Source organism: Thalassophryne amazonica, chromosome 6 (genome assembly GCF_902500255.1).
Source record: "Thalassophryne amazonica chromosome 6, fThaAma1.1, whole genome shotgun sequence".
In the NCBI taxonomy this organism is placed as follows: Eukaryota; Metazoa; Chordata; class Actinopteri; order Batrachoidiformes; family Batrachoididae; genus Thalassophryne; species Thalassophryne amazonica.
Window position 1 is genome coordinate 31,407,347 of NC_047108.1, and position 20,259 is coordinate 31,427,605.

The 20,259-nt window shown below is 41.7% G+C and overlaps 1 protein-coding gene across 1 annotated transcript; it reads left to right on the forward strand.

Moving 5' to 3' along the window:
• Nucleotides 1–3,531: 3,531 nt before the first annotated feature.
• Nucleotides 3,532–20,259, forward strand: lrrc47 (leucine rich repeat containing 47). The gene is made up of 7 exons (XM_034171936.1): nucleotides 3,532–4,139; nucleotides 7,338–7,811; nucleotides 7,893–8,009; nucleotides 9,846–9,961; nucleotides 12,629–12,731; nucleotides 12,821–12,910; nucleotides 19,800–20,259. The coding sequence occupies exons 1-7, from the start codon at nucleotides 3,570–3,572 to the stop codon at nucleotides 20,025–20,027; spliced, it is 1,698 nt and encodes a 565-aa protein (XP_034027827.1). The 5' UTR covers nucleotides 3,532–3,569; the 3' UTR covers nucleotides 20,028–20,259.

A 20,259-nucleotide genomic window follows, 5' to 3' on the forward strand; every position in this document is an offset into this window, starting at 1 on the left:
TATCACCATCGTTCTCCTGTTGATGTTAATCTGTCCATGATGAAGTGTGCTGCTGCCTTTCTTGGCCAGGTCTTCCAAGCAAAAGAGGCTTCAATCCCAGTGGAATTCTACCTGGTTAAATACAGGTTATTATTATTTTTAAATCTGATGGTCTGTGTTCTGAATTTGTTTCTGTCCACAAGGAGGTGGTGCATGGTTCTGTTTTGGGTCCCTTTTATTTATTAATCATACCAACTTTTTGGGCTCTAATGTGTCAGATGCTAATTTGAATTTTTATGCTGATGGCACAGTTATTTATTGCTGTGGTTCAGCTCTGTTCCATGTGCCCGGACAGAAGAAGGCTTTTGTCCACTCCGCAGCTTTTGCCTGGAATAAATTGCAAGAGGAGTGGAAATTAAAAGTATTAATTTCACTGAGCACTTTTAATCCACACTGAGAGCACTTGAGGCCAACTCCAATATATGCACTTGTTTTTTTTATAGTATGCTTGTAATTTAAATTTTTATCATCTTTTTATTTGCCTTTTGCTTGTGTTTGTGTAAATGTTCTTAATCTCAATGGGAATTTTTTTTTTTGGTGAAAAAAAAAACAAAAAAACACACACACACGCCAATGGCGGCTTTTGAACCTGAAAAGACCTGAATGGCAGACAGGAATGTTACCACTGCACCACAGCCACAGCTGAGTAATGATGGCATAAAATTTGTAAAAATAAATAAGGAGGGAAACGTATTTGATTTTAAAAAATAAAATAAAATGATGTATGAAAGAGGGTGTTAATTTATGAGATATTTTCCTGTCTAACCCTCAAAATTTTAGCCCATGTTAAATGACACAACAAGTAAGTTGGAGCAAACTTTGTCTGTGCTGGACTGATTCTGTCTGCTCGTCTTGATCAGCAATTGGACACAAACACTTCAAGTTCAGTGGCTGAGAGAAAAGGAGGCGGGAGATAATTATCATACCGCACAAATGCTGTTTTTTTTTTTTTTTACACAAGTAGTGAAGTGCACAGACGTGCATATTTTACGTGCGTTGTGGGCATTTGAACAACGTTTTTGACTGCATTTTTTAAGGGCTCCGTTGCGGCATGAAAAATGGCGTGTTTTTTTTTTACACATTACGGCGCATTTAACGCCGTCGTCTTTAATTACGCCATAAAAAGCACCGTGGTAACTGTCAAAACAGCGTTTTTTTTACAGCATATTTTTGATGAAACGTGTCTGAAAGTGGGGTAATTGTGGCACTGTTGGCTTGCCATACACGGCACCCTACTCAGAGTGCCGCTCTAACGGCGTTTTTTATGGCGTATTTTTGGTGAAACGCGTGTGAAAGTGGGGTAATTGTGGCACTGTTGGCTTGCCATACACGGCACCCTACTCAGAGTGCCGCTCTAACTGCGTTTTTTATGGCGTATTTTTGGTGAAACGCGTGTGAAAGTGGGGTAATTGTGGCACTGTTGGCTTGCCATACACGGCACCCTACTCAGAGTGCCGCTCTAACGGCGTTTTTTACGGCGTATTTTTGGTGAAACGCGTCTAGGGTTGCCAACTCTCTGAAAAATAAATAAGGGACACCTCACCGCCAGGGCCGACCGACCATTGCCTTCACCCTTCCCAGCGTCTGTGTCAAATGATTTTTAACCATTTGACTGTTGACTTGACCCTGAATTTAAGTAGATGCATACATGCATTTGTTCTGATATGAACACGTGGAAATTATTATTTAGCAATTTATTTTTAGTGCAAAATAAATTTTCACTCACAATTTCAATATGAGCATTCTGTCCTGCTTCAAAGCATAAAATAAAAAATCTCTCTGTAGTGCTTAACAACAAAACAACAGAAAATTTGCATCATCCAAAACAATGTAACAGTGCACATTTACATATTTAGTGTAATAAAAAGTGCAAAAAATAAAGTTTGAAAAGTAAACAATACTTACAATACTTAGCTGTTGTCGCGCACCTTTTCCACCCAGCCATTTTCCTTTTCTCATTCGCCCCTGTATTTTTGCATTCTTTTTTTTGTTTGTTTGTTTGTTTGTTTTTTAGGAGGAGTAACGACGTTACAGACATTGCTGTCCGTAGGCATATCTGCAGTGCTAGTGTCGGTGTCTATCGATATCAGCCATGCTGCGCTTTGTTATTGTCGTCCAGCGACCATCGTCGGCTCATGACGTCGGTATCTTCTTGCGAGCAGATGTCCCTCGACCAATGAGATAAGAGTGATTCTGTATTGTCAACTCGTGTCTGTCAGCTCATTGGTGAAGAGCAGGAGAGAGGCTGGGATCAAATTTACCGTAAGTTTCCATATAAAGCGCCAGTCAATTCCATTGACATTTTACAGACTTTTTGATTCTCACAGAAATACGGGACAAACTGCGTCCCGTTTCAGGTCAATACGGAACGCACACTTTTATTTCCAAATAAGGGACGATTCCGTTTTTCAAGGGACGGTTGGCAACCCTAAACGCGTCTGAAAGTGGCGTAATTGTGGCACTGTTGGCTTGCCATACCGCTCTCACTGGACCATAAGATGAGCTAGTGGCGCTCGTAAGAGTGTGGCACGGCTCTGTTGTCAGTCACTTGGGATTGTGGTTAATGTAGTTTTTAAAACGTTGACCTGGATTTGAACAAAAATATGTCACTAAAAGACAAACGTCTGACACACCTGTAATTTACATGAATATTAGGCGGCCAATGTTAAAGCTTTTCACAAGTTTCGGGGTTTTGGACAGCGCGGGTCGATGCCAGCACGCTTCACACACATGCAATTTTTTTCTTCAAAATAAAAGCACAACCTGAACTATGTTCTGTGCGCGCACTGCTGTGTGCCCTTGTGTATGTGTGTATGTATAAACAGTATTTGGATTTGTTTTTTTAAATTGCGTCTTCTTTATTCCTATTCACTCATCTTTGATCCTTATTGGTGAGCTTTTTAGAAGAGCCTTTTTTGTCATTATACATACACACATACAACAAAATTTGTCCTCTGCATTTAACCCATCCGATTTACAATTACACACAATCCAACCACTAGGAGCAGTGGACAGCCACAGTCTGGCACCCGGGGACCAACTCCTTGGTCAGGAGCAGAGAAAGGAACAGACCTTAAATAAGCATGTTTTTGATTGCGGAAACCCACACAGACACGGGGCGAACATGCAAACTCCACACGGTAGAGGCGGGAAGCGATCCACCATGCTGCAAATGTTTGATCCTGATTGCTGACCCGTGATCCTGTTCCTCTCTTTTATTCGGTAATCTTTGACTCTTATTGTGAACTTTGATTTAGGATTTTGATCCTCAAAACTGACCTTTGACCCAGAGCTTTGAATCCTGATCACTCATCTTCACCGACCTTTGACCCTGATCACGTTTGTGGTCATTGTGTTGTTCTGTCACCAATTCTTTGATGGTGTCTACAGACTGACTACTCCTACAGAAAGAGACAAATGGCAACAAACATACTTGCGCTGGACTTCCTGGTGTCTTTTATGTTGAAAATATTGAAAGGAAGAATTGTTTTGTATTAATCTGGCCGACTTGACAGCTGTTTTTCGGAAGCATGGACGACATGGACAAATGGCCTGAAATCGAGAAAGCAGCTGCGGAGAAAAGACGCGAACTGGTTTTACAGGGTCCGAGCGTTGACAAGAGGATTTCCTCAGCTGGTGAGTTGACCTCTGCAGTCTATTCCCTCACATTACTGAATTATCTGGAGATCAGCCAGTGTCCGAGTTTGACGGAGATCCACGAGGACGTCAGACACCTGACCCACGTCCAGAGTCTCATCCTGTGTAGGAACCAGCTCAGCTCCATCCCCGGTGCCATCGGCCTCCTCCGGTCCCTGAAGGTCCTGGACCTGTCCGCCAACAGGCTGCAGCTTCTCCCGGAGGCAGTGAGCCAGTTAGGGGAGCTGAACACTCTGAATGTGAGCTGTAACAACCTGGAGGTCCTTCCAGAGGGACTGAGCCACTGCACCAAGCTGTGCTCCATCAACATTTCCAAGAACCACATCAGCAGCTTCCCCATAGCCCTCTGCTCAGAGAGGATGGACCTCCTCAGCACCATCATGGCCTCTGACAACTCCATCCAAGAGCTGAGTGCAGATATTCACAAGCTACCGGCACTGAAGGTGATTCTGAGCATCACTGTGTGGAGGCAAACCAGTTCAAGAACATCTTCAAAATTTACGCTTTTGGCCATTTCAAATTTATCGACAAAATTGTATTTTTGGATCTAGAACAAGGGAGGCCAACTTCAAGTACATGCAGCTTGTTGGGTTTAAAGTAGAGTGAAGAGTATCAATTTGTAATCAAACAGAGTCCTTCAGGTCAACATTAGGAGCCAACAAGAACAATCAGAGATTCCTGACGTCTGCCAATCTGGATTCGGATCACCTCCAAAATGCGGTGGAGTCTTCCATGCCCTAATATCTATCTGTGGTGCAAATTTGGTGAGAATCTGTGAAGAAGATTTGACATAATCCTTCAAAGCCTATATAAAGTGAAACGTGATCCAGAATCCAGATTCAGATCACCCGTAAAATTTAATGGAGTCTTCCATGCCCTAATATGTATCTGTGGTGCAAAATTGGTGAGAATCCGTGAAGTAGTTTTGACATCATCCTCCTAACCGTAATCCTTCAAAGCTTATATAAAGTGAAACTTGATCCAAAACCTAATGGAGGCTTCTTCAGTCTAATATCTATCTGTGGTGAAAATTTCGTCAAAGTCGTCAAGGCCGATGCCGATAACGATATTTGGATGAAAAAAATGCTCATAATCGAGAAATTGGCTGATTTGCCGATAGCCGATAAATCAGCCGATCAGCTGAATGTTTCAACCTCTTAGCAGTAAACAAAAGTTTTTCATGCTAGAAATAAGCTCTACACAACGTGGGCTTAATAAAAAGCATGACCGACGCAATGAAGCACATTTGACACATTACTACATAAGTTAATCAAACTGAGTTGAACTGAAATGGGAAAAATGTGGGGTGAATGTAATCGCAAAGTTATTACAAACAACATCCTTATAAACTTGTATGCTTTTGTCGGCCGATCAGTTAGGGGTGTCAGAAAAAATCAATTCACGTCCAAATCGCGATTCTTATTTATTACAATTCTGAATCGATCCAAAATGTCCAAGAATCGATTTTTAAAAAGCATTTTTTTTTTAACATTTTCTTGCTTACTAGCTGCGTGTACTGTTTGTCAAGCAACGGCTTCCATACTACAGCGTCCCCGCGAGGGGGGTCGTCCGCCGTGCTTCAAACACTCGTGAGCTGCAGAGTTCAGTGGCTGCAGCTTAGCATGGCGGACGAAGAGGTAATTCAACCAGCACCATCTTTGCTGAAGGCAAATGTTTGGGCGCATTTTGGATTTTATTATTTGCTGTGTAAGAAGGAGCTTGACATGACTTATGCAGTGTGCAAAATCTGCAAAATGAAAGTCAAGTACTTCGGAAACACTTCAAATCTGCAAGCCCACATGCTACGCTATCACCTGGCACTAAAAGAGGGGAGCAGCGGTCTCTGCCAACTACTGACCAGTGCTTCGCTAAACTGCCAGCCAACTCTGAACGAGCAAAGCAGATAAGTAAATTTACATCTAGAATCACTTGATTAACCTTGTAAAGCTGCATTTTCTTAAACATAAACATTATTTAAGTAATATACGAGGGCTGTCCGTAAAGTATAGGTCCTTTTTATTTTTGTCAAAAACTATATGGATTTCATTCATATGATTTTACGTCAGACATGCTTGAACCCTCGTGCGCATGCGTGAGTTTTTCCACGCCTGTCGGTGACGTCATTCGCCTGTGAGCACTCCTTGTGGGAGGAGTCGTCCAGCCCCTCGTCGGAATTCCTTTGTCTGAGAAGTTGCTGAGAGACTGGCACTTTGTTTGATGGAATATCCGGATAAAATGCTGAAACCGACTTCTTCTGAAACTTCTCTGTTCTCCCACGACGTCCTGGATCAATAGAGCCTGAAATGTGGAGGTTTTCAGCTTGAAACAGACTGATTGACTCCGCCTGAGAGCGCTGCGCGACGTCTCGCACCGTGGGAAGTCCTTAAAGCGACAGTATCACCTCAAAATCTCTCATCAGCCGTTAAAATTTTCACTGAAAACCAGCTTAATTTTTTGAACCATGTCCACTTCGATGTGTCTCACAGGTTTAGAAAAAATTTTGATCAAACAAAGCGCCAGTCTCTCAGCAACTTCTCAGACAAAGGAATTCCGACGAGGGGCTGGACGACTCCTCCCACAAGGAGTGCTCACAGGCGAATGACGTCACCGACAGGCGTGGAAAAACTCACGCATGCGCACGAGGGTTCAAGCATGTCTGACGTAAAAACATATGAATGAAATCCATATAGTTTTTGAAAAAAATAAAAAGGACCTATACTTTATGGACAGACCTCGTAACTATTTCTCAGAGCTCTTTGAATCGAAAATCAATTCTGAATCGAATCTTCACCCCAAGAATCGGAATCGAATTGAATCTTGAGTTGTACAATTCACATCCCTGCGATCAGTGCAGTGTGACGGCGAACTACCGGGGCTGGTGATGAACACATTTAAGCAGAGGTGTAAACAGCTCTCTGTTGAATGGAGTCAGAGCTCCATCTACTGGACAAATGGTGCAAGGACATTTTACATTGCCGACACAAACATTATTTCAGTAACTGTTCTGTTTCTGAGAAATTATCGGCGTTCTATCGGCAAAATTTCGGCCAATAGTGAGTACTTTGAAAAGGGCTTATATCGGCCGATAATATCGGTCGGGCTCTACTGTGCAGTAGTTTTGACAAAATCTTGCTGTCAAACAGACAAGACAAATAAATAAACACCAATGATTTTATAGGTCCTTGGCGGACGGAATAATGAAGTCTGAAGGGTGCACAGCAAATTTCAGCACTAATAAGCAGCATCATATGTAATCATTGACAATATGAGTAGATTTTATGTGCATTATATAACAATGCTGAGGTGTGATTTTTGGTGCAGTTATAACCTGAAAAATAATTTGGGCCTTGATATAGGTTGCATTTGGACACACCCCCTCTGCTCGACACAGGTCTTTGGGTCACATCACTACCTTGCATGGCAGCATGCTGACGTGTGTGTGTGTGTGTGTGTGTGTGTGTGTGTGTGTGTGTGTGTGTGTGTGTGTGTGTGTGTGTGTGTGTGTGTGTGTGTGTGTGTGTGTGTGTGAGGAATCTTTGTAAATCACTGTGATCGTCTTCATCAGATGGACACGCAGTCCATTTAGACTTTAGTCCTTCTCGTTGTGTGAGAGACTGAGCTGACCTCTGATGTTTTCGTAGGTTCTTGACCTTTCCAACAACAAACTGAGCGAAATCCCCTCAGACCTGAGTGATTGCCCCAAGCTAAAAGAGATCAACTTCAAAGGCAACAAACTCAGTGACAAGCGCCTGGAAAAGATGGTCAATGGCTGCCAGACCAAGTCCATCCTGGACTACCTCCGAACAAATGGTCGAGGTAGAGGGAAAGGACGGCAGGGAGAGGATGGAGGGGAGGCAGATGTGGGCCGTAACTCAGACAAGAGGAGACGGCCACAGCACAGGAAGAAGAAAGAAAAAGTGTCAGACGAACAGGATGAGGTGGAGGAACTGAACAAGATGGTGGTGAGGGTTCTCCACGTGTCAGAAGCTCCTGCAGCGCTCACGGTCAGAGTGAGCGCGGAGGTGAAGGAGGTTCGGCCGTACTTGGTGTGCTGTGTGGTCAGAGGCATGAACCTGAAGTCTGGTAACTCACTGAAACGCTTCCTGGTGGCTCAGGTGAGCATCAGACAACTAGATGAGAACGCTCACATTGGACTGGTCTCCTAACCTAACAGCTTCTATGTTTTTTTTTTCCAGACAAAACTTCATGATGAGCTTTGTGGTAAAAGGACCACTGCAACCATTGCAACTCATGATGTGCAGCTGCTCAAACTTCCCCTGGTCTATGACGTCAGACCGCCCACCCAACTGAAGGTTTGCTCACACACACACCTTTGTAAAGTGTGAACTCAGAAAATAATTTCAACAAAATAAAAAGTAAAATGTTTTTCGTCATTGAGTCATTGTTTAGGTCAGAATGACTGTGTGTGATTAGTTCTCGTTAACAGAGCCATTTGATCCACATCACTGGCAGATTGGCAGGAAGAGAATTTGTCCCTTTTTAAAATTTCTCTTCAGTAAATTACAAGAGAATGCAAATTCTCATAAGTGGCCAAATCTTTTAATCACTTCCAGAACTGAGATCAGCACAGGGCTTGACAATAATGCTTTGGTGACTGAAGCCTATACGTCCCACATCCTTGACTGGGTGTCTTGGTGGCTTCCCTCACTACAGTAGTCTCCTTGCACAGTCACTCACCTTTTTAGAACTGCCTACTCCAGACAGAGTTACCACACAGTTCCACACTGTATTTCTTAATGGGTGCTAATTAATTATGCAAAGTTTCTACAATGATTTTGAATGGCGTGCGAGTCCTGAATGTAATTATCAACGTCCATTGTTCACTTTTGTTACATAATATCCATAATTTGTGCAAAACTTTAGTCCTATCAATGTACCATTTTGGCAGCGTTCATCCTTGACCCAAAATACGTAAGCATACCAATCGGCAAAGGTTAGCTCTCCCCAGTTTGTCCATGATCAAAGTTATACACACGCACGCATGCACACACTTACACAGAGGCCACTTGGCTTTTAACCCCTTAACGCCCATCGTCGCATATATGCTACAATCTCTGACTCAAATATGCAACTTACTAAATTGACCTGTATGCCCGTTGTCGCAAATTTGCAACATACCATCATTATTATTCTAACATTATAACATAAAGTCATTACCAGAATACCCAATATTACTATCTAGTTTTTGTGCAAAAGTGAAATTAATGATCTCAACATTATTTACCATCTACTTAAAGGCAAAAACACACACAAAACATTTTTTTATATACAGCTATATAAATTCGGGCGTTAAGGGGTTAATATGTACATGATTTGCTGTCCCCTGCTGGAATGGCACGTGAGTCCAGAATTTAATTATCAACGTCCGTTGTTCACTGTTGTTAGCTAATATCCCTAATTTTTCCAAAAATATTAGTTCTATCAACTTTCCATTTTCATGGTATTCATCCTTGACTCAAATTACATAAGCATACCAAAAGGCAAATGTCAGCTCTCCCCAGTTTCTCAGTGATCGAAGCCATACACACACACGTGTACATGCACACAGATGCCATGTGGCTTTTAATATATAGATATTTGCTAAACTGTTTGATTTAAAGTTAAACGTTGACGCTGCAAGCACTTCTTGATCATATCATTCCAGCTCCATTGTGGAGGTGTGGAAAGGCAAATAAAAATAAAGTTACTTCTGTACCTGACTGGACCTGTGGTATCCCCTAATCACAACTTTTCCAATGTGCATTGTGCATTCACTGTGACGTTATGTCAGGGGACCTTTATGACCACAGAGGTGCTTCATAGCCACTGATAAGCTTATTTCCTTTGTTGTTGTCTTTCCCCCCCCCCCCATTCCGATAATAGCATATTGTGATATTCTCCCTTGCGTTCCTAGAAAACTATTTTCATAAGGTGTCAGACGGATTAAGATCTTATTGGAGCTGTTTATTTTTCCATCTTTACCAGAAGCACATCAGGAGTTCTATCAGCTGTAGTTGGAGTTACAGTTTGTGTGTTGTTTGGAAGCGTGGAGCTGATCAGACGGCTGAGAGGCTGCAGTGTTTGACTGCTGTCACACATTGTTCAGAAGTTTGAAGCCTGCGTATTTCCCATGATGCCCTGTGTGTTAGATTGTGGCGCTGGGACGTAAGGAGATGACGGCTGTGGAGCTGATCAGACATCTTCAGCTGGAGGCCGATGAGCTGAGGAAGCAGAAGAAGAGGCAAAACGTATCTGGCCTCCACAAGTAAGCACAACAGCAGACGCCAGCAAGTACAGGGCTTGACAATAAGGCAATTTATGCGCTGGCCCACAGGGCCAGTAGAATTTGAAAGTTACTGGCCCGGATGAAAATATCACTGGCCCATACTTTCACGGCCGCGCCGAACCGACGGCCGCCGCATTGACCCAGTAAATTTCACCAGTAAAAAATTTTTTCTGTGACAAATTATTCCAAGTAACCATGACAGTCTCTTGAGTCAGTTTCTTGAGATTTGATTATTTATAATTTGGTGCACATGTCCTCCTCATGCATGACACGTCCTTCCACCCTCTCACGCCCCAAACACTCATCCATACACTCTTCTTCAACCTCATCCTGGCTGAGGAACATGTCCTTCGACCTTAAAGACGAGAGTACTTCCTCCATTTTATTTTCTAATTCTTGCAGCTCTAGAGCCAGCTCTTCATCAGAAATTCATAATATTCACTGCAATCAATCTTGCGTAAGCGAAAATGATACGTCGATGTTGAAGCGAAATTCGCGCCACATCAGAAGATGCTCCTGCAGACGAAGTTTGTCTGCAGGTTCGTCTGCACTTCGGCAACATTGCCGAAGTGGCGCAGAAAGAGACGAAGACGGGCCCACGCATGCGCCATAGCTACCACAACAAACATGGCGGACGATGTAGCGAAAATGTTCAATTTCTACGTGTATTTTGACAGATTTCTTCACGGTAAGACTAATAAATTTGCCCAAAGCGATTTTAATTCTTACTGGCCCATACGGACCAGTGAAATATGAACTTCACTGGCCCGTGGTGGCCCGGAACGTGTAAAAAATGCCGCCGGGCCATCGGACCAGTGCTATTGTCGAGCCCAGAAGTACTTTATGTCAGAGTCGGCTGGAAAGTTCTGCTTCCAACGGGATTATTTCAACAAGCAAGCAGTGCTGCCACAATTACTTTGAAAAAGTAATCCTACTACTGATTGCTGATTACTCCTCGAAAAAGTAACTTAGTTACCTTACTGATTACTCAATTTTAAAAGTAACTAAGTTAGATTACTAGTTGCTTTATTAATTATTTTCAGCAGCTGCCGACAACCCCCCCCCCCCCCCCCCCCCCCGCCACCTCAACATCAAAATGATAACCTGTTTTGCCAAGACTCACTTTACAGTCACCTTTTCTTGACTTCAGTAAACATAAATACTTGTTTTCTAAAAAACATCTTTCTTTCTTGACCTCATATTTAACTGTTGATAGCACTGTAACAGCAAAACCGAAAATTTCTAACCTACGTTGTTTATAAATGTAATTTGAATTCTTTGTAACATATAAATTCTTTGTAAACATTTTAGTTGTTGAAATTACTATTATTATTATTATTATTATTATTATTATTATTATAAGTAGTATTAGTAGTAATTGGCAGTGTGTGCCAATTACAGGGGCATTGCACTACTCAGCCTCCCTGGTAAAGTCTACTCCAGGGTGCTGGAAAGGAGGGTTCGACCGACAGTTGAACCTCTGATTGAAGAGGAACAATGTAGGTTCCATCCTGTCCGTGGAACAACCGACCAGCTCTTCACTCTCACAAGGATCCTGGCGGGTGCCTGGGAGTATACCCATCCAGTCTGCATGTGTTTTGTGGACTTGGCGAAGGTGTATGATCGTGTACCCTGGAAGACATTGTGGGAGTATGGAGTGAGGAGGTCCCTTCTCAGGGTTAATCAGTCTCAGAACTCACAAAGTGAAAGCTGTGTTTGGGTGCTTTCTCAGTTCTCAATTTATTGCTGAAAAACTGCATTTTATATGTTTATAATTCTGCATTCCTTGAATGAATGTCAGCCTACACAAAAATTGTCATTAACCTTGAATCATTCTAAAGGCCCCTGAATGGGTTAAAAATGTAGTATTAAAAGAAAATCACTCTTTGAGGATTTTTTTTCTTAAAATTCAATAATTATTATTATTATTTTAATTTTATGTAGACATTTTTGGGTATCTGTGCCCATGGTAAGTTGGACTTCCCAAATTAATCTCCGCAAGGCTCACCAGGGTGCCCCAGAAGGGTAAACGATTTCTGTGAATATATACAAATTATTTACTTCATACCACTTCATGCCATATTTGGTCAAAATTATTCTTTCTTTGTCTACAGGACTTCAGGGTCTTTTTACCCCCACCCCTCATTTTTAATTTGTAAATTAAAAAAGAATAATTCTGCTGTTCTAACGACAAAAGACCAAAAGAAAACCTTGTACAGTTATCAATGATGGGTTAACCTGAACCACTTCATCATGAACCCTGCATCATTAAAAAGGGAGTCATAAAAGTGAGATTAAATCTGTCAGTACGGGAGATACTGATGATTTGTTTCATGGTTTGTGAGGAACTGCTGAGCTGAATTGTCAGAAACATATCCTGGAAATGATTTCTTAAAAAGAGTATGGATACGTTTTGCGGCTGGTGAGTGTATAACTACAAGGAAATGTTATTGGGAAAGTAATTTCTTACAAACTGATATTTTGGTTGTGTGTGGTTATAATTTGAAGTAAAGCTGTGGAATGTGATGAGAATGTGGTTCAGTTCCCACAGATGTGCAGCCTGGTGGATCTGCTGACAGGCTGTAGAATGACAGAATTATTTTGTGGTGCTTCTTTTAAGCTCTTATGTTTTTTTATGTTGTGCAGATACCTTCAGCTTCTGCAGGGAAAGCCATTCTACCCCTGCTTAGTGGACGCAGACGGACATGTGATTTCCTTCCCACCAATCACCAACAGTGAAAAAACCAAGGTGTGTGTGTGTTGTTACTGGCGAAGTGAGCCAGGATGTTTGTGTGTTTTCATCCCATACTTGTATGATCATCTGAGCATACGTTACAGATCAGGAAAACAACCACAGAGTTGTTCTTGGAGGTGACGAGCTCGACCAGCCTGCAGATCTGTAAAGACGTCATGGATGCACTTATTGCTGTAAGCTTCCTTTCCTTCTCTCTTAAAAAGTGTCTGTGTGTCCAACACTCACTGGATTGGTTCACAGTCGAGTGTGAAGCGGCTGGGATGAGGCTCAGCACCTCTAAATCTGAGGCCATGGTTCTCAGCACGAAACCGATGGATTGTCTACTCCGGGTAGGGAATGCGGTCTTGTCCCAAGTGAAGGAGTTCAAGTACCTCAGGGTCTTGTGCACAAGTGAGGTGACAATGGAGCGTGAGATTGGCTGGATAATCGGTGCAGCAGGTGCGATACTGCATTCGCTCTGCCATACTGTTGTGATGAAAAGGGAGCTGAGCCAAAAGGCGAAGCTCTCGATCTACTGGTCAATCTTCGTTCCTACTCTCACCTATGGTCATGAGGGTTGGGTCATGACTGAAAGAACTAGATCGCAGGTACAAGTGGCTGAAATGGGCTTCTTCAGGAAGGTGGCTGCTGTCTCCCTTAGGGATAAGGTGAGAAGCTTGGTCATTCGTGGGGAGCTCGGAGTAGAGCTGCTGCTCCTTCACGTTGAAAGGAGCCAGTTGAGGTGGTTCAGGTATCTGGTAAAGATGCCCCCTGTGTGCCTCCCTAGGGAGGTGTTCCAGGCACGTCCATTTGGGAGGAGACCCCGGGGAAGTAGTTCAGCAGATAAGAGAATATTTACTCCCAATCTCAATTCTCTTTTGTACCCCTTTCCCTTCCCCTTGGCCCTACCCCTCCTCCTTTAAAACAAGGGGTAAGGTGAAGGGGTATGCCTCCAGCCCTATGAATTGAGACACCCCTGCGCCTTAGGAGAAAAAAAAATGCCTGTCTCAAACTGTCGTCTTCACTGTTTGTTAACATGCCATCCGAAATGCAGCTTGTTGCAGCAGCCTGTTTGCTCTTTTTATTTTCTCGCCTTTCTGTGTAAATGCAAAGAAATAGAAGAAGTCGCAGATTTCTTTGACGCATCACAATCATGTCATGTTAATTAATGTAATTAATTTGTAATTTATAATAATAATAAATAGTATTAATAATTAGTAATTAATCAATGTTAATAATACTAATAATAATTCATCAATAATAGTAATAATTAATATTGTTTGATTAATCATTAATTAATTACTAATTAATTAATTAATTAGTAATTCAAATAAATAAACACTTGAAATATATCAGTCTGTGTGCAATTTCACTTTTTGAATAGAATTACTGAAATAAATCCACTTTTTCATGATATTCTAATTATATGATCAGCACCTGTATGTATATTATGGGCTGCATCTAGTTCTGTTAACCTGATATTTCTTTTTCAAATTCTCCCATTTTTTGCATCCAGCACTATTTCCTTTAGAAATTTAATTGACAAATAATATCAGGACGTCAGGTTATGTGTTACACATATACATGTGTGTGTTTATATATTTTCCAACATTGGTGAAACATCTAATTTTCTGCCTGAAAGCTTATTAGGAGACGAGTGTGCTCAGGGCTCCCTGTTTGTTTACAAAGTACACACGCATTACAGACCTTGAAATCCAACAGCAGGGATCACTATTATCCAAAGATTTATGAACATACAAATTAACATGCTTATCCTTTATCATGATTTTGTCCATTGTGAGATATAAAAGTGTCTTATCGTAGCATTTGTGTGTATGTGCATTATAACGCCTCAGCGCACGAGCAACGTTACGATATTCTTCAGAACAAGAATATATGCAACATGCATCCAGCAGCATACACGTTGCTGTCATAGACAACTGCCTGTAAAGTTTTTTGGCAAGTTATAACTTTCTAAACAGCGTAATTTGTAATGGAAAACCGCTTCATTTGTGCGGCTCTTTCGGCGCCATGTTTGTTTCCTCTGAGGCAGCGGTAAGCTCCTCCTACCCATCCGAATGGAGTGTGCATCCAGATTCACTCTGTTTGGAGGGTTTTGTAGCCCTCCGCCTTCCCCTCCGCCTCGCTCCAAAAAGAGAATGGAGACACCCCTCTGTCTCTCGTGCCCACGCACAACGGAGGGGAAGGGGTAAGGGGAAGGACTGAGGGGTAGAATTGAGATTCAGCCTTAGAGCGGAATCCTGCAAATGGTGATAAAAGCATCAAATTCGGCAGAAATAGTCCTCAAACAATCCTCTTTTGAAAAAACCGATTGGCCACTTGAATTTTCAGTTGGCGCTCAGGTAGGGGTCAATTCAAAAATTACACAGGAGTCAAAATTAAAAGATGCTCCAATCATATTGAAATCTATTCCACATTATTTGTCTGATCATAAAGATTCTAAAAAGGTATAGTTTGGACTATCTGTAACTGAATTCTATGGAGTTATGGGATAAAAACAGCAAGAATGGTGACAAAGGTCAGTGTCAGTTTGTACAGGGGTCAAAAGTTAAAGTTGCTCCAATTTTGGTAAAAAGTGATGCAAATTACTAGTTGAGTTAACACGGTTTTAAAAAGGAATAGTTTGGACCATGCATCATCCTTACTTATCACGTTACAGGGTAACATATGTCACATATAGAATCCAATAGACGTAGATCTTGTTTGACCTTTACTTTGGAGACCAAGCATTCAACACTGTCAAAACTATTCCATTTATTAAACCTATTAGCTCAACCAATAAGTTGCATCACTTTTTACCAAAATTGGAGCAACTTTAACTTTTGACCCCTGTACAAACTGACACTGACCTTTGTCACCATTCTTGCTGTTTTTATCCTGTAACTCCATAGAATTCAGTCACAGATAGTCCAAACTATACCTTTTTGGAATCTTTATGATCAGGCAAATAATGTGGAATATTTTTCAATATGATAGGAGCATCTTTTAATTTTGTCCTCTGTGTAATTCTTCAATTGACCCCTACCTGACCACCAATTAAAAAGTCAAGTGGCCAATCGTTTTTTCAAAAGAGGAGTGTCTGAGGAGTATTTCTGCTGAATTTGATGCTTTTATCACCATTTGCAGGATTGTTTCCCTTATCTGCTGCACTAAAGGCCCAGGACTAGGTGGAGAGATTATATCTCCACACTGGCTTGGGAACGTCTTGGATTCACCAGCCAGAGGTGGTCAATGTGGCATGGGAAAGGGAAGTCTAGGGTTCCCGTGCTGGAGCTTTTGACCCCGCCCTGATCCCGGATAAAGTGAGTGAGTGAGTGAGTGAGTGAGTGAGTGAGTGAGTGAGTGAGTGAGTGAGTGAGTGAGTGAGTGAGTGAGTGTCTGACAGTAACTTTTTAAATTCCATTTTACTCTAGTATTTATTGCAGACTAGTAGTATTTAGTATGTTGGCCTTCTGTCCTGAGGATTGGCACACATGTAAAGATTGCAAAGATTACAAAATATAGAGTTTTTCCCTCATAAGATCATGCCCTCAAATCATTTTCACAGCAGCCCAAATATTAGATTTTAGTGTACAATGTGGCACCGTGGTAGTGCCTTCATCTGACAGCAACACGTTCAGAGGCTCCATGTACAGCTGGAGGAGAGCTTATGCCAAACCACACCAGAAACAGACAAAAGATTCACAGTTCTGGTGTAAAAGTGGAATATTTTAGCCTGAAAGTGGCACGAGAGGAAAGGTCATGAGATCAACAAAAACATTATGAGACATCCTTATATTTATAATAATTCTTATAATCAGTTTGTCGAATTAATTATGGGCACTGAAAATAGAGGGATTGTGTATAAAATGACTGTGATTTCTAAATGGTTAATTTTTGTAAAACCTTTTGGATTAAAACTGAAAATCTTCACTGCAAACACATCTTGACTTTGATTTCAACTCCACTGTAGCGGTGTACAGATTCAGAAGCAAAATCACAAAATAGCAAAACACTTGTGACTAACATAGATACTGTCTTCACCCAGGTAGATCAGTTACCAAGTTGTACAGTAAATGTTTTTTTTTTTTTTTTTGTAGAAAAATAAAATAAAATGGATGTCCTCCACTGGAATCAGCAAATCAATGTAGTGGCTTTAACCCATAAAATAAACAACTCTCACAGACTCATCTTGTTCAGTCTTTTTAAAATCTCCTGCATGAGTCCGGCAGGATGTGCAGTGTGTTTCAGGTGTGAGACTTTACAGATGTAGCAAAACATACCCAGAACAGAACAAAAACATACCAAAACAGATTTGCAAAAATGGATTTACAAACATTCGAATCTCATTTCAAACCACCAATGACGGAGGCTTGAAATAGATTTGGAAAAAACTGATTTCATTGGACATTTGACTGTTCAGACTTGCAACGTGGAATGCAATTCAAATAGGATATACGAGGTCTGTGAGAAAAGTATCGTACCTTTTTATTTTTTTCAAAAACTATATGGATTTGATTCATATGTTTTTACGTCAGCCAAGCTTGAACCTTCGTGTGCATGCGTGAGTTTTTCCACGCCTGTCGGTTGCGTCATTCGCCTGTGAGCACGCCTTGTGGGAGGAGTGGTCCAGCTCCCTCGTCGGATTTTCATTGTCAGGAAATGGCGGAATGATTTGGGCTTTTTTTTCCATCAGAATTTTTTCAGAAACTGTTAGAGACAAGCAGCTGGAAACCATTTGAAAAATTGATCTGGCTTTCGGTGAAAATTTTACGGGCTTCACAGAGAATAAGGACTGTTACTACAGCTTTAAGGACGCCCCACAATGGCGCACGGCGCGCCGCGCTCCGAGCCGCCGTCGAGAGGCAGAAAACACCACATCATTTCTAAACGGATGGCTGTGTGGAGCCGGGACCGTCGTGTGCAATTTCTCTGGTTATCACAAGAGCTGGACATCAGCCATTTTCCGGCAGATTTCACTTTTAACAAGAGATTTTGTCATGGAAAGCCGCGCGGAGGCTTCGCGCGTCGGGACCGATTCGCTGATCGAGCGAGACAAAGGAACACCTCCGTTTCGGAGTGCCAGGGGACAAGTTGGGACATGCCTATCTCGGATTTCAATGCTTACCAGCCCAGTGAGTATAAGAGAAATTAGGCAGTGAAATCTGCCGGAAAATGGCTGATGTCCAGCTCTTGTGAAATTGCTCACAACGGTCCCGGCTCCACACAGCCATCCATTTAGAAATGATGTGTTTTCTGCCTCTCGATGGCGGCTCGAAGTGCGGCGCACCGTGCGCCATTGTGGGGCGTCCTTAAAGCTGTAGTAACAGTCCTTATTCTCTGTGAAGCCCGTAAAATTTTCACCGAAAGCCAGATAAATTTTTCGAATGGTTTCCAGCTGCTTGTCTCTAACAGTTTCTTTCTATATGAATCAAATCCATATAGGTTTTGAAAAAAATAAAAAGGTAAGATACTTTTCTCACAGACCTCGTACACAAAAATCTTTTTTTTTTTTTTTTTTTTTTACTGGCACAGACCTACCGGTCTGAGCACCTCACACGGGGCGTAGACTGGTCGAAAATCAAACAGCATTTCAGTTATGGACGTTTTTGTCAAATACATCACAAGTCTAAAAATGAGATGTTCTGAGTTTGGTGTATTGCAGGGACATTTCTGTGTGCACAGGCAGAGAGCTGGAGGACTTTGAGGGGTTTTAACATGAAATGCAAACAATATTTAAATATATAATAACTAATTTTGCACAACGCAACTGTTTGCAGGTGATTTACGGAGAGGCACTGTGTTGTTCTTCAACAGAAAGTAAGAATGACAGTAGGGTGAAGTAAGGCTGCGCAGTTTTTTTACTGTTGACTGTAGAAATGATACAAATTTGGCCTAAAGTAGAGATTTGGACTCGACTGACCAATTGCGACAATGCTTCCTATACAACCTGCAGAGTTTTTTCGATCCAGGATAACTCTGAAACGTCTGTGAAGCACTGCTCCTTTCCTGCAGCAGACAGAGTGTGGGGAGGAGGGGAGTTGTGAGCTGAGGCGTGCCGTGTCTCTCACTGAAACAAGGAGTGTTTCAAGCAGTCTCTTCTGCACTGAGCACTCAGCTAAACAGGCAAGCATTGAGGAGTTCTGTCATGGACATGTTCGCTGAACACCACAAAGCCAAGACAGCAACATGCAATATTTGCAAAGCTGTTATTTATTCCAGTGGAGGCGGACCGCTCAGTTGTGACCCGAATCAAACATTTGAGAAAGCACCACATTAAATAATGCAGGATTTTTTTTTAATCGGATGCAGAAAATCAGCCAGGGAAGGACGATTTACCCAGCCTGACTTCAAATATTAGTAAATTAAACACTGTTATTTATTTATTTATAGATTTATTTATTGCTGGTTTCTTGTTGCATTTTAAAACTAAGGAAATGTCTCCATCCTGAAACGGTTCATGTATTCGTAGCAGGTGTGCCATCTAGTGTTCAAGAGATGAAATTTCACCAAAACATCAAATCCAGGCTTGCATTTTAGATGTACTTTCTGGCAAATTGTAGCTGTACTTTTGAGATCTGCACAACAAATGTTCTGAAAATTACATTATGTTTTTGTTTTGTTGTTTTTTATTTATTTTATTTTTTTTTTTATGAATTTAGCTTTGCTAAGGGACTATGTAATCCATTCAGAAACACTTCCATTATTTTTACATTTAAGTTTATATTGCGATATATACTTTTACTGTGAAGGGATTCAATTTATACTGCAATATGAATTTTAGGTCATATCGCCCAGCCCTAGGGTGAGGGACCTGAGGCTCTTTGGTGCTGACCTGTAGGTCCTTTATCCTTCCCCTTTGGGAGGGTTGCTTCCGCAGCAAAGACTGGTACCTGTATAGAGCTGGGTGGACTGGGATGATGCAGATGAAGTGTCTCACACAGAAAATGTGTGTCATTAGCTTGCCTCTGATCTTGTCCCATAACTGTGATGTGCTGACATTAGAGAGCAGTGATGAATAAACAGGATGATTCATTAGGGCAGGAAGCTTGAGATAACAGCTAACTCCTTGTTCCCACACAGAAAATGGCAGAACTGAACAAGTTTACAGCAGAACATCAGGAGGAGGCAGGTTCAGATGAGGAAGGTGGCGTCCCACCTGAAATGGGCCCCAGCAGTGAGATCTCCAGCGAGCTGATTGTCCAACAGGTCCGAACCATTGACCAAGAAGGGAATCTGAAGGTTGTCTACCCATCAAAGACCGACCTCCGTCAAGACACCAGCAACCTGGCTGTCATCTGGCAGCCATGAGGAGGACGTCCTGTTGTTGCATTCATTCACATGTTACATGAAATAATTTTAACATATTCAATTTCCGTTTTGTGACATTTTGTAAGCCTTTAACATGCAACAAAATGAATGATCCAGGAAGAGGCGTTCCTTTGACTTCACGGAGAACACAAAACCTTTCTGTCATTAAAGCATCATTATTCTGAGATGATTACTGAATAATAAATTCTGAATGACTTAACCTAAACCAGGA